Genomic DNA, 15263 nt, shown 5'->3' with positions numbered 1-15263 from the left:
AAAAGATTAATCTCTAAAATATATAAACAGCTCATGCAGCTCAATATTAAAAAAACAAAAAACCCAATCAAAAATTTGTCAGAAGGCCTAAATAGACATTTTTCCAAAGAAGGTATACAGATTGCCAACAAACACATGAAAGAATGCTCAACATCACTAATCATTAGAGAAATGCAAATCAAAACTGCAGGGAGGTATCACCTCACACCAGTGAGAATGGCCATCATCAAAAAATCTACAAACAATAAATGCTGGAGAGGGTGTGGAGAAAAGGGAACCCTCTTGCACTGTCGGTGGGAATGTAAATTGATACAGCCACTATGGAGAACAGTAGGGAGGTTCCTTAAAAAACTAAAAATTGAACTACCATGTGACCCAGCAATCCCACTACTGGGCATATACCCTGAGAGAACCATAATTCAAAAAGGGTCATGTACCAGAATGTTCATTGCAGCTCTATTTACAATCATCAGGACATGGAAGCAACCTAAGTGTCCATCGACAGATGAATGGATAAAGAAGACGTGGCACATATATACAATGGAATATTACTCAGCCATATAAAGAAACAAAATTGAGTTATTTGTAGTGAGGTAGATGGACCTAGAGTCTGTCATACGGAGTGAAGTAAGTCAGAAAGAGAAAAACAAATACTGTATCCTAACACATATATATGGATTCTAAAAATAAAAATAAAAATAATGGTTCTGAAGAACCTAGGGGCAGGACAGGAATAAAGATGCAGACGCAGAGAATGGACTTGTGGACACTGGGAGGGGGAAGAGTAAGCTGAGACAAAGTGAGAGAGTGGTATGGACATATATACACAACCAAATGTAAAACAGATAGCTAGTGGGAAACAGGGAGATAAGCTCCGTGCTTTGTGACCACCTAGAGGGGTGGGATAGGGAGGGTGGGAGGAGGATGCAAGAGGGAGGAGATATGGGGATATATGTATATGTATAGCTGATTCACTTTGTTATAAAGCAGAAACTAACACACTGTTGTAAAGCAATTATACTCCAATAAAGATGTTAAAAAAAGAAACAAAATTACTTTGGTTTTACTCCCTTCAAAGAAGATACCCTATTTAACAGTGCATACTTAATCTTTTTTCTTAGGTATCTGCTAATGCTTTGCAGGTTCAGGGTCTAAATTGAAAAGTAAACAGAATTGTAAATGCTCTTTTGGCCAATGTGATTATCAAAGAAAAATGAGGGTTAGGGTAAACACTTGCTTGGCTTATTCAAAAGCAATTTCTCAACATGCTACCAAGTGTGGCTTTACCATGTCACCACACCTTGCCCAAAGCTTCTCACTGTATCATCACATCAAGGCTGCACAGGCCAGAGAGCTCCTGAGCAGACACCTGGGGCCCAAAGAAAACATTTACTGGAATGGAAATTAAAAGTGATTTTGAAGTCACAATATTTACCACAGTTAAGTCTGGAGACTCAGCTACTGAGTCTACTGTCAAATAAGGGTCATAAAGAAATGGGTATATCACACAGGAAACAATTACCATTTCCATTCAAATGTTAATTATATTTACTATCAGAGTTAAGTCAAGCAAAGCAAATCAATTACTGAACCTGACATTAATTCTTTAAACATGCAGCGCTAGATAACAGAACATATTTTTAAAGTGAAATGTGTTTACCTACATTGCCCTCTTATGGTCAACTGGGACAAAAACATTTCCTGACTAATATAATTTCAAGCAGTCTGAAGTTGTTTAAAAAGTCAGTGTTGCTTGGAGCTCAGAATGCATTTTCACATAAGATATCCGAGATATGAAAGCCTCTTAAATCAATAATATAACTCTTAATGTACTGTACAAGTGGAATGAAAATAATTAAAAAACAAAAATGAGTTATTACTCAATTTTATGGTTGTCTTGAACACTGACGGTGAAGGAACTTTACAGGCAGGCGATTGTAAGAGCAGATATAAAGACCTTTATGCAAAATCAGGAGGGACAGTTTTGATTATTTGCAAGTAAGGTCCCTGCTTCTCTAAAATGTCCTGGCTTCTCTTTAAAAGCCCACAGCTTACATTTTCCTCCAAAGGGCATCATCCCATATCATTCATTAGCCACAATAAAGGCTATTTGGACCACAAATGGGACAAAATGAGAGAGAAAAAGGCAGAGATAAATTTTCCTAAATGATCTAGAAAGAGCTGGACGAGAGGGATACTGTGTGAATTAAGGGTGGGAGGTGTGCGCGCGTGTGTGAACACAGGTCCCTTAATTTTCTGGCATGGAGTTAGAAGTAAGAACAGTAAAAGGCTGGCAAAAGGGAGAACGTGGTTCATGAGGGGAAGGAAAGATAAGTCAGAGAAGAAATGGAGGCAAACAATTCCCTGACCAGGGAACATGAGCACAGGAGTGCCCGGGCACCACCTCGGGGAGGTAAGGAGTGAGGATAGCGTGCCAAGCTCTGGGCATGCCCTGCCCAGTGCTGGGAACGTGAGGAGGTCCTAGCTCCTCAGCCACCATACTGGCTTGAGTTTCGCCCCACAAAACCTTGAGAAATTGATTTTTTTCCGTTCTATTTTAGTCCCCTAAAAGCTATGCATTTTACAAAGGAAAGATAAAAATGCTATGTGAGGTAGAAATACCTGTAGATTCAGAGAATGTTGAAAGGGACCTCAGAGAACAGCTAGTCCAAATATCTTTTAGAGGTAAAGAAAGCAAGTCAGAGTGACTTGCCAAAGTTTCTCAGAGAGTTGAGGAGACAGGAGGTAGCAGAGATGGGACCATTTACAGAGACCTACATTTATTATTGAAATGGCTGTGGGCTGCCTTTCCCCAAATGATATCAGTTTTCTGGATGTTATGTGTAGGATGTGAGTCCTTTGATTTCCTAAGTTAACTGGACCTGGACCTTGGTTTCATTATCTGTAAAACGGACAAACTACTAGTTATTCTGAAGGGCTGTTGTGAAAATTCGATACTGTAATAGTGTGAAAGTGCAGTTGTCACAATAAGGGGCCATACTGGAACACTGGAAATATTCTATACACTGTAAACATTCTATATCTTGATCTGGGTGGTAGTTAATTAGTTTTCTATTGCTGTGTAACAAATCACCACAAACTTAACGGCTTAAAAGCAAGGGGCATTTATTTTCCCACAGTTCTGCACGTCAGGAATCTAGGGCCTGGTATGGCTAGGTTCTCTGCTCAGGCTCTCACAGGTGGAAATCAGGATGTTAGCAGGCCTGTGTTCCTTTCTGAAGGCTCTGGAGAAAAATCTGTTTCCAAGTTTGTTCAAGTTGTTAGCCAAATTCAATTCCTTGTGGTTATAAGATTGAGTTTCTCATTTCCTTGCTGGTCGTCAGCCAGGGAATGCCCTTCAGCTCCTAGAAGCTGCCTACATTCCCTGCCCCATGGCCTCCTTCATCTTTAAAGCCAGCAATGAAGTTATCTCCCTCACATGGAATCCTTCTCACACTTTCAATCTCTTTCTTCTGGAAGAACCTGGTCCCTGTTAAGGACTTATCTGGTTAGGTCAGATACATCCAGGAAAATCTCTCTCTTATTTATTTATTTATTTTTGCGGTACGCGGGCCTCTCACTGTTGTGGCCTCTCCCGTTGCGGAGCACAGGCTCCGGACACGCAGGCCCAGCGGCCATGGCTCATGGGCCCAGCCGCTCAGCGGCATGTGGGATCTTCCCGGACCGGGGTACGAACCTGTGTCCCCTGCATCGGCAGGCGGACTCTCAACCACTGCGCCACCAGGGAAGCCCCAATCTCTCTTTTTTTAAAGTCAACTTTGTCATATAATTGAAGGGAAGGGTTTATATAAGGGCATGGATCATTGGGAGTCATCTTAGAATTCACCCTACAAAGATAGGTACACATGTAAAACTCCATTGTACTGTATGCTTATGATCTGTGTGCTCTATTGCATATGAGATAAATTTCAATAAACAGAGAAAATAGTAAAAAGCCACAAAGATGTTGATATTTATTCTATTGCTATTAAATCTAGTCCTATCCTAAACTTTCAGTAAACTCTCCCAAAAATATGAGCTCTAGTTTAGTTGCTGATGAGGTTAGAAGCCATCAAGGTCCCACACCATTAGGCTATAATGGTCTGAGGACCACAATGCAGATGCTTATGAAAATTCAGTAGTAATTCTGACACTGGAAAAGCCTGTCAGAAGCCAGATGCTTGCCCTTGATAAGAGAGTCCAGTCTAATTGGAAGCTGTGTTTCTTTGCTTTTGACTGGAATTATGTGTGCATGGGGGTAGCCCTGGCAACCTCAAGCAATCCACCAGACTCTAAATATGCACCTGAGAAGAGTTTTACCTTGTACGAAAATCAATTAACTAATATATAAATTATGAAATGTCATAGGGAAAATAAAACCTTCAAAATATAGGATCCATAAGTGAAATAATATAAGTGTAAATATTATGAACACTTCCAAGGCCTGGGCAAAGAAAATATAAGATGAACCTGAAATATCCTGTGGTACCGTAAAGTAAGGAAGTGCTCAAAAAGAAATAAGTTAATTAATTAAAAGAATGAGAGCATGTCAAAAGGGCACAGAAGCCAAACTAGAAAAGTTCTCAACTACCAAAAGTGGAACAATTTGAACAACTGAATTGGATTATAAACCAAAGAATGAAATAGTCAGGAGTCTATACTGATTAAATTAATGGTGAAGAAGGAACAACTCTTCCTTACAGAAAAATTTCAATTAATACATGTCTTAAAAATGAGAGATAGAGCAAGTCACCATTAGAACACCACAGAAATAACTGCTGCAGGGAAGATCGAATGATGAATGCTAAAATTAGTAGATGAAAGTTTAAGCAGAAACAGAATGTTTACATAGTCTCTGTATTAGTTTCCTGTAGCTGCTGTAACAAATTACCACAAATGTAGTGGCTTAAAACAACACAACTTTATTCTCTTACAGTTCTGAGGCCAGGAGTCCAAAATCAGTATCACTGGGCCAACACCAAGGTGTTAGCAGAGTCACACTCTCTCTGGAGGATCTAGGGAAGAATTTGTTCCCTTGCCTTTTCTAGAGCTATATTCTTTAGCTCATGGCCCCTTTCTCCATTTCTAAAGCCAATGTCATGGCATCTTCAAACCTCTCTCTGCTTCCATCTTCACATGGCTTTCTGTCTTCTGTATGAAATCTCCCTCTGCCTCCCTCCTAAAAGAACACTTGTGATTGCATTTAGTGCCCACTCAGATAATCCAGATAATCTCCCCCCAGCTCAAAACTCTTAACTTAATCACATCTGTAAAGTTTCTTTTGTCATATAAGGTAACATTCACAAATTCAAGGGATTAGGATCTGGATATATTTGGGGGCCATTATTCAGCCTACCACAGTCTCAAAGTACCTCCCCAGAATACTGAGTAAATACAAAGATAAAAATAATTAGTTTAGGGAATTCCCTGGCAGTCTAGTGGTTAGGACTCCGTGCTATCACTGCCAAGGGCCTGGGTTCGATCCCTCATCAGGGAACTAAGATCCCACAAGCCGAGCAGCACAGCCAAAAAAAAAAAAAAAAAAAAAAAAGGAAAGAGAGAAAAATAATTAGTTTACAGTGGAAAACCGGGCTAGACACCACTTTAACCAAGTGATCAAGGTTAACATTGTTAGCAATACATATCAACATCATGTACCCTCTCAAAAGGATACAACATCATTTCTGTCCTATTCTTTCCAAAAATGCATAACCTCATTCCAATCAAAAGAAAACACTAGACAAACCCAAGTTTAGAGAGATTCTAAAAACTATCTGACCAATGCTTTTCAAAAGTGTCAAAGTCATGGAAGACAATAAGAGCCTGAGGATCTGTCACAGAGGGAAGACTAAGGAAACATGCAACTAAATGCAATGTGAGATCTGCACTGGATTCTGAAACAAAAAAGGACATTAGTGGAAAAACTGATGAAATCCAAATAAACTCTATAGTTTAGTTAATAACATTATATGGATGTTAAATTCTTGGTTTTGATAAGTGTTCTGTGATTTCTTAAGAAATTAGCATAAGGGGGGACTTCCCTGGTGGTCCAGTGGTTAAGACTCCACACTCCCAGTGCAGGGGGCCTGGGTTCGATCCTGGTCAGGAACTAAGATCCCACATACCGCAACTAGAGAGCCGGCATGTCACAATGAAGATCCGGCACAGCAATTAATCAGAAATTAGCATAAGGGAAACTTGGTGAAGGCTATACGGGAACTTTGTACTATTTCCACAACTCTTCCTTAAGTCTAAAATTATCTGAAAACAAAATATTTTTAAAAAAGAGTACAAAGGGAATGAAGGAATTAAGAGAGGAAGGCAGGGAGGGAGGGAAGAAGGAAGGAATTAAAGAAGGAAGAATGTGAGCCCTTCGTTTAGCGTCTTTGAGTGCCCCCTGCTGGTCACTAAGGTGAATTTAGGTGAAGTTCCCCCAAGCCGGACTTCATTGCTTTATAAAGTAATTGTCCTTCTCTTTTCTTTCCAATTATTTACCTGCTCCGAGACAGTTTTATCAAAGCCAGGCTACCCCGCTCCTACTGATTCATGGTTTCTTTCTTCCTCTAAAAATCCATCAAAAGCCCCACTAGTTACTGAATCTTTCTTCTCTCTAAACAGAATGTACATCACAAACCCACAACCACTTCCTGGCTGAATCCCAAGACCTGTCAGGTTCAAGTAAACCATCCAAAGCTCCTCCCACTGGATAGCCAGGGACATCACAAGGTGGGTGAGCCAGACAACCAGGGCTGTGGAAGAGGGAGATAGATCTGGTAGTGGGATGGGGCCTCCGGAGGTGTCAGATGTGAGCATATGAGGGGTTCAGCACTCCTGGGTGATCCCATGTTTACTGATATCTCGGCTGTGGGGTTGAGGGCCAGGCAGATAAAAGGTAAGCAATTTCTATTAACGATGCTTCGCATATGTACCCTCTAAAATTAGTAACTCACTGGGTTCAAGTAAATCAAATACAGCTCTTCACTAGGAAAAGACTGGGATTTCTTGTGGCACATGACAGTGAACACCAGAGATACAGACTGACAGTGTCCTGCCTGCATCTGGGCCTCAAATTTTATTTAGCCCACACAATAGTTTTAAAGTTTTTAACTGGATGCCAATGTTTTGAAATCTGGAGATATTAACATTCAAAAATTGATTTCTGGTTTTTCATGGAAAAAAAATCTATAGATCTGGCTGTGCTGGGTCTACATTTTTGCATAGCAACAACGTGTAGGAACTGAGGGGATGCCCCCTTTAGATGGTCCTTGCTCTGCAGTTCCTTAACCACCACTTACACAAGGCATGCATATGGTCAATACCCACACTGGTGGGTTCATATGTGTTATATACCTCATCCCTGGGGCGTTGGTGTTTGCACTATCTGCTCTGTAGGATACTACATACATGCTTTCAACAGCTAAAAGGACCTCGTCTGCCATCTGCACTTGATCTTAGCCAAAAGGCCAAGGAGTGATCACCTTCCATCTGCATAACCACCTTAATAGTGTTCATCCTTTCTTTCTACAAGGCACTAAAGCTCATTATACCTATTCTGCAAAAACAAAACACATACATTTACTCTTCTAAATTTCATTCTTTTACTCTTAATAATATCCTATACCAATGGATCAGAATCACCTGGAATGTTTGTTAAAACAGTTAAAACTGTGCCCAGCAGTAACCAGGGCATATTAAAAAGGAAAAAAAAGGGGGGCTTTGTAACATCAGTGTAACTACAGGGCCTCAACACACTTAGCAGGAAAAACAACAAATCATCAAGCTCATTCCTTTTTACCTTTTACACTGCTGGGAATCACAGTCACCCAATCAGGTCCACTGGAGTTGATTGGCATTTTGATATTGACACCACTTGGAAGAGGAATAAAAAGAGTACAAGCTTAGATTCAGGAACATTTATTTTCTAATATGTATCTTTATTTTCAAATTTTTAAATGGACAGGATTTCACAAAGCCTTACTAAGATGAAATATTCTTATATATGTTAATCAATAAAATTGATAATTAATAAACTAGGTATATTATAATAAGCAGGTTATATGGATACATAAACTGAATAAGAATTAAACAAGTTTTTAATTTTTCACTGCTTCACCCTTAGAGTGCAAACTCCAAAATGACAAATTCTGTTTGAATTACTTCCCTTGGACTCAGAGAATGTTTTTGGTCTAAGTGCAAGAGGCCTTACTTCCCTTGGACTCACTGATGAGAATGTCTATTTTGTCACTACTTAGTTTTCAGGCTGCAAGACTATGGAGCATTAAGTCATACGTCAGATTCCTTAGGCCTTGCCCAGAGCTGACTCCTACCTGGGGACATGTGTCCCCAGATACGTGCTCATGCATGTACTCTGTTCATCATTACTACGGCTCTGTAGTGTCTGTTCCCCTTAATAAAACATGTACTCCTCAAAGACATGGATTATATCCCATTCATCTTTCATCTTCAGTACTTAGCACAGGTCCTGGACTAGAGTCCATGCTCAGAAAATATCTGATAGAGGGCTGTGTGAAAAGGTGGGGGACAGTGGAGTCCAGGAGGAGTATACTGAAAACGTGGTGTAACTATTCCAAAAACTGGCTCATAATAATTAGGCCTCTTGCACTTAGACCAAAAACAAAAAAATAAAATAAAATGCTAACTTTCCAAACTCGATATGGGAACTTGCAGTTACGATATTTCATTTCATCAAAACTCAATTCAAAACAGATTTGTTCTTAAATAATCCTTAAGCTTCTACTATGTGCCAGGCACTATCCTAGCTACTAGGGATATAACAGTAAACAAAACACACAGCATCGGGAATTCCCTGGAGGTCCAGTGGTTAGGACTCTAGGCTTTCACTGCCGAGGGCCCAGGTTCGATCCCTGGTTGGGGAACTAAGATCCCATAAGCCAAGTGTCACAGCCAAACAAAAACAAAACAAAACAGCATCTCCTCCTTCATGGCACTGACATTCTAATGAATGAGGGAGACAGACAACAAGGAAGGAAGGAATTATAGGGGGCTATGTTAGAGAATAACAGCATTTCATGGATTGTAAAAGTGACAATTAATATACATGACTTTAAGAGAGCACATATAAACTACTTTCATGAGTTTAAAGCTTTAAGGTAAGGAAAAGAAGAAACCTTCACCACTGTAATTTGCTTGTAAAAATGTTTACTCTCAATCTAATCATGCAGAAACAATAAAGCAGCAAATCCAATTTAAGCAATATTCCACAAAAACAGCAACATCAAAATTGTCAATATCGTAAAAACCAAAATAAGTTAGAGAACTCTTCTGGACTAAAAGATTAAAGAGACAACTAAACAGATTGTGTGTGATCAGAGATTCAGTTAAAATAAAAGAGATAGCAATAAAGGATATTATTGGGACAACTGGATAAACTTGAATATAGACTGCATATTAAATAACAATGTTGTGTCAATGATAATAGGCCCAAGTGTGATCACTGTGTCATGGTTATACGTTGGAGAAAGTCCTAGGAGATGCATATGCCTGGGGTGCAGTGCCATGATGTCTGCACCTTACTCTCAAATGGTCTGAGGGGAAAGAATTATACACATATACACACATATAAACACATAGAAAGAGAGAAAGCAAATGTGGCAAAACATAACAATGGTGGGTCTAAGCTAAAGGTATGTGGGTGCTCACTGTTTCTACAGATTTGAACTTTTTTAATACAAAGTTAGAAAGGAAAAAAAAGTATAAATCATGCTAAAATAAAAGGGAAGCTTTTAATGTGATAAGCTCATTCTTTCAAAAGACATTCTCTTGTTATCAGAATTTTTTAAGCAAAGTACTATGGTTCTTTCTAAAAACCAACACTTTTTTTTTTCCTTGAGAGATTAGACCACCTTAATTGTCCAACTGTCATTTGGGAACCAAAGACCAAGGCTAAGCTTCTTAATCCTTTCTGAATTAAGCAACATTACGAGCCACCAAGGAAGAGAGGTAAAAATGAGCATAGCTTAACATATTCAGGCCATGAGCTCAAAATACTACACTCAAAGATCCCTCAAATGATCAATCTCAATCTTTCTCTTTTTCTTTTCAGTTAGCCTAATGCAAAATTTCAGATTTTTAACAGAGCAAACAATGCAAAAAAAAATCTGTATCAGGACTTTGTCAAATGTTTGGTTTCCAAAAACTTATGCCACCTCAAACGCTTTCCCGGAAAACTTCCAGGTAAGTAGAATCTTTTTTAATGATTCTACTACAAAGTACCCTCAGCCAGCCTCATCCAGGATATGCAAGTAAAGGCAGGGGCAGACATTGTTTTATCCTTCTGGATTCACAGGTGTTCTTTGGTTTTATTGGTAGGATTTAGTGTTAGGAACATTTTAAATTTTACACTAACTTAATTCTCTAACCTTTTTCCCACTTTTTTCCACGTGGAATTTCAGTAAATTACATGCTATGCTTCCTCCTCTTTGCTAAGCCAGTAAGTAGACTGACAACACAACTCTAAAAGGGACTAAGACTTTAAAAAATGGTCCACATAAAAAAAAAATCTTAAAAAAAAAGTTATTTAAAATAAAAGGGGGTAACTGAACAGTCTTCATACATAGGCAAAAAGTACACAGAAATAAAATCATCTGCTCATAGTCACTGATAAATAATGTGTCTAAGATCTGAACCCAAGAATAAAATTAAAGTCCTTTTGTACTGAGCCACAAAAAACTAGAACAGTACAAGAACAGTACAGTGAATACACTGGGAGTAGTGCTCCCTCTGCTGGCCTTCTGAAAGTATGGCATCAAATATGTACTTAAAACTGTTAACGACCAAAAGCTGACTCGGGAAGTTAAAAATCAGAGTTTTATTTTAGAAGCTCCTACAGACCACACATCTCATGGTAGGAACTTTTCCCCCACCAAGTAATGAGTGGACATAAAACATTAAAAGTTTTAGAGTGCCCAGATACACTCAACAAAGATTCCTCTCTACAAGGGAATTTTTTTATATAAATTTATTTATTTTTTATTTTTATTTTATTTTTGGCTGCATCAGGTCTTTGCTGCTGCGTGCGGGCTTTCTCTAGTTGCAGCGAGCGGGGGCTACTCTTCGTTGCAGTGCGCGGGCTTCTCTTTGCGGTGGCTTCTCTTGTTGTGGAGCATGGACTCTAGAGCGCAGGCTCAGTAGTTGTGGTGCACGGGCTTAGTTTCTCCGCGGCAGGCGGGATCTTCCCGGACTAGGGCTCGAACCTGTGTCCCCTGCATTGGCAGGTGGATTCTTAACCACTGCGCCACCAGGGAAGCCCAAGGGAATATTTTTAAAGTATAGATTTCATTTAAAAATAAAAAATGTTTTACATTCTCTCAAGTAATTGTACTTTCTATGTTATTTTTCTTTTTATTCCTTAAGAATGTTATTTTATTTCAGAACTATATGGAATGCAATAATTTCAACAACTATTAACCTTCAAAAATACAGTTTGCTGTGGTGTTTCTGGCTTCCCATGCTTATCATTAAATCAGTCCAGCAATGTTACCATATTCATAGTCTTTTTCCTATCAATAAATGTTTATATGATTTTAACAACTAATAATATGTCACTTAAAACTTTTTCAGTTTATTAGACATGAAGCTAAAACACTACCCTGACTATAAGACCTCTAGTAGCCCTGTTCTTGGATGACTTTTTTTATCTGTTCTGTGAATAAGTGATCTTGCTTATATAGATATGCTATGCAATTCTGAAGTTAAAGATATTAAGGTAAAAGAACAAAAATTTAAGGTCATTAATTTGAACTGAAATAAGCACACTAATCACAAAATATAAATATTTATTTTCTTACCACCTCTCCTGAATTGGGCCAAGTTCAGAAAGATATAAGAAGCACATAACCAAAATAAGAAAGTCTCCTAAGTAGGACAAAGACAATGGAAAGGGACCTCTTAAATTACCCCCTAGAGCAAGGAGCACATACCTCTGGAAGAAAGCATTCTCAGCAGCAGTTAGGAGGCCCTTCAGGTATCCACCCTTGAAATGGTTAATTCGGCTACTGCAAGGGAGCTTCTTTGGTTTGAAGCAGAACCAGGGTTCTCCGGTATAGAGATCTGTAAAGTTGCACAGGGGAAGACTCCCAGGAAGACACACGTTACACTCTGTAGTTTCAGAAATTCTTCCTGAACGGAAGAGGCTCTTGAAATAGACCCTGTCTGGTTTCTCTTCCTGTAGATTCTGAAGAACTCTGATCCCTTCACTGGGGTGGACCAGAGATATGGACACTTTAACTCTGCCTGGCCAGAGCAGAGTAAAAAAGACCTTGTAAAACCCATTCTGGTAGTCCACCACTCTACCCACAGCCCCTGCCTGCAGCTTAGGGGAGTGGATTCTGGCCTGCAGGTAGTCTCCACCATACTTCTTGGGCTTTCTTTGAAAATCCTGTACATGAACCAGCACCTCTAGCTGGCTTCCCACCTTGAAGAAGGCTGCAGAGTTCAAGATGACAAAGTAGCTGGAAGAAGGGTCAGTGCTCTTCAAAAAGGGGACTGGGCCCACATCAGGCACCTGCCACTGTAAGGCGGCCAACAAGGAGTCCTCCTCCAGGCGCTCCCGGCTGGACAGAGTCTGGTGCTCATAGCCACAGTAAGGATTCCGGCTAATTCCTGTCACCTGGGAGAAAACAAACTGTCCACCGCTGTCGATGAATGTGGCTGATGCAGCCTCATGGTCCAAGTACTGAAGAGAAAGACACAAACAACAGAAACCACAGCTACAACAAATCTCCTTATAGTCAACAAATAAATCCCTGCTTCAGCTTAAATTTTAATAAAACTTACTTGAGATGACATTGTTTCAAAAACCACGGCTCACCAGTTTTACAGGTTCCCACAGCAAATATCAGAGAAAAATCCCTTTGGTGCTTCCAGAAGGAGAAAGGGAAAAGGAATCATTTTGAAGGACAGTAGTCCCCCTTTATCCACAGGAGATACTTCCAAGACCCCCAGTGGATGCCTGAAACTGTGGGTCACATCAAACCCTATATTTGCTGCTTTTTCCCATACATATATACCTATGATAAAGTTTAATTTATAAATTAGGCACAGTAAGAAATTAACAATAATAATAAAATAGAACAATTATAATAATACACTAGAATAAAAGTTATGTGAATGAGGTCTCTCTCAAAATATCTTTTTTTTTTAATTTATTTGGCAGCGCTGGGTCTTAGTTGTGGCATGCGGGATCTTTGTTGCTGTGTGCGGGATCATCATTACCGTGTGCAGGATCTTTCAGTTGCACCATGCAAACTCTTAGTTACAGCATACGAAGTCTTCGTTGCAGCATGCATGTGGGATCTAGCTCCCCAGCCAGGGATTGAACCCGGGCCCCCTGTATTCGGAGCACGAGTCTTAGCCACTGGACCACCAGGGAAGTCCCTCTCTCAAAATATCTTATCGGTGTACTGTCCTTCTTCTTGTTGTGATGATGTAAAAGGATAAAAGGCCTACGTGATGAGATGAAGTGAGGTGAATGATGTAGGCATTGTGACGTAGCGTTAGGCTACTACTGACCTTCTGACAACACGTCAGAAGAAGGATCATCTGTGTCAGGTGATCGTGGATTGAGCTACAATGAGGTCAGTGGTTGGGGATCCTGGGTGGGAAACAGCAGGATGGCACAAGATTTCATCACGCTACTCAGAACAATGCACAATTTCAAACTGGTAAGTTGTTTATCTCTGGAATTTTCCATTTAATATTTTCAGATCATGGTTGACCATAGGTAAATGACACCACAGAAAGCAAAACAGTGGATGGAGGGACTACTGAATATCAGAGTATTCCATTCTTCTTAACAAGGCCTGCCCTCAAGCCAAACTATTTTACCAGAGCCTAACCTACTGAGGTTTTATCAGAGCCTAACCAAACTGAGGTAAGGGACATACCCAACTCCAGCCCACTCTAACCATTCTATCCAATTTAAGGGTTGGGGGTAAGACTAAGAAACAATTCTGAAGTTCACAGACTCACTAAAGAACTGAGGATCATAAGACTATAAAATGTTTCACCTCCCCTACACCTCACCCCCACACCACTAAAAGCCTATTTATTGGAGTTCATTTTACCCAGTACATCATGTCCAGCTTTCAACAAAAATTACAAGACATACTAAAAGGAAAAAAATACAGCAATTATCAAGGGACAGGAGGGAGGAATTAGGAATATTTTGTTAATAATGTACCTGCACTACCCATGAAGCAGTATGGTATTATTTGATAGTGGACTTGAGTTACTTGTAAATGCATACTGAAAACTCCAGGGCAACCACTTAAAGTAAAATGAGAAGTATAACTGATGCACTAAGAAAGGAGACAAAATGGAATCTATAAAATGTTCAAGTAGGGACTTCCCTGGTGGTCCAGTGGTTAAGATTCCGCCCTCCAATGCAGGGGACGCAGGTTCCATCCCTGGTCGGGGAACTAAGATCCCACATGCTGCGGGGCAGCTAAGCCCATGCGCCACAACTACTGAGCCCAAGCACCTCAACTACAGAGCCCAAGCGCTCTGGACCCTGCGCAGCACAACTAGAGAGAAGCCCGTGCGCCACAACTAGAGAGAAGCCCACACACACGCCACAACAAGAGAGTAGCCCGCATGCCACAACTAGAGAGTAGCCCTCGTGTTGCATGAAGAGCCTGCGTGCAGCAATGAAATATCCCTCATGCCACAACTAAGACCCCATGCAACCAAAAATAAAAATAAATAAATATTTTCTTTAAAAATGCTCAATTAAAACCACAAGAGTCAGGGCTTCCCTGGTGGTGCAGTGGTTGAGAATCTGCCTGCCAGTGCAGGGGACACGGGTTCGAGCCCTGGTCTGGGAGGATCCCACATGCCACGGAGCAACTGGGCCCATGAGCCACAATTACTGAGCCTGCGCATCTGGAGCCTGTGCTCCGCAACAAGAGAGGCCACGATAGTGAGAGGCCCGCGCACCGCGATGAAGAGTGGCCCCCGCTTGCCACAACTAGAGAGAGCCCTCGCACAGAAACAGAGACCCAACACAGCCATAAATTAATTAATTAATTTTAAAAAACCCACAAAAGTCAGAAAAAGAGCAGAAGACAAAAATAGGAACAAAGAACAAGGACAATGAATAGAAAACAGTAACAACTACGGTAGATATCAATCCAACTATATCAATAATCACCTTGAACACCAATGGACTAAAGACACCAGTTAGAAGACAGAGGTTGTCAGACTCAATTATATGTTGTCTCTAA

At 40.2% G+C, this 15263-nt stretch overlaps 2 protein-coding genes across 5 annotated transcripts in view; one reads left to right on the top strand and one right to left on the bottom strand.

Moving 5' to 3' along the window:
• Window positions 1–15263, bottom strand: part of NXPE3 (neurexophilin and PC-esterase domain family member 3) — a 54220-nt gene that overhangs the window by 13004 nt on the left and 25953 nt on the right. For all 3 annotated transcript variants that reach the window (XM_060098730.1, XM_060098732.1, XM_060098731.1), the window contains 2 exons: window positions 11961–12715; window positions 7796–7869 (listed from right to left, as the gene is read on the bottom strand). In XM_060098730.1, coding sequence (XP_059954713.1) covers window positions 7796–7869; window positions 11961–12715 — 829 coding nt within the window. The remainder of the gene's footprint in view (window positions 1–7795; window positions 7870–11960; window positions 12716–15263) is intronic.
• RPL24 (ribosomal protein L24) overlaps window positions 3421–15263 on the top strand; it is a 100498-nt gene continuing 88655 nt past the window's right edge. Inside the window, exon 1 of one of the 2 annotated variants that reach the window (XM_060098734.1) lies at window positions 3421–3425. In XM_060098734.1, coding sequence (XP_059954717.1) covers window positions 3421–3425 — 5 coding nt within the window. Of the gene's footprint in view, window positions 3426–14686; window positions 14693–15263 lie in introns of those variants that run through there. The other variant, XM_060098735.1, reaches the window with a different exon arrangement.

The sequence above is a fragment of the Mesoplodon densirostris genome, chromosome 5 (assembly GCF_025265405.1).
Source record: "Mesoplodon densirostris isolate mMesDen1 chromosome 5, mMesDen1 primary haplotype, whole genome shotgun sequence".
Lineage (NCBI taxonomy): Eukaryota > Metazoa > Chordata > Mammalia > Artiodactyla > Ziphiidae > Mesoplodon > Mesoplodon densirostris.
The sequence above is the reverse complement of the archived record's forward strand: the minus strand, read 5'-3'. Positions and strand labels throughout refer to the sequence as shown.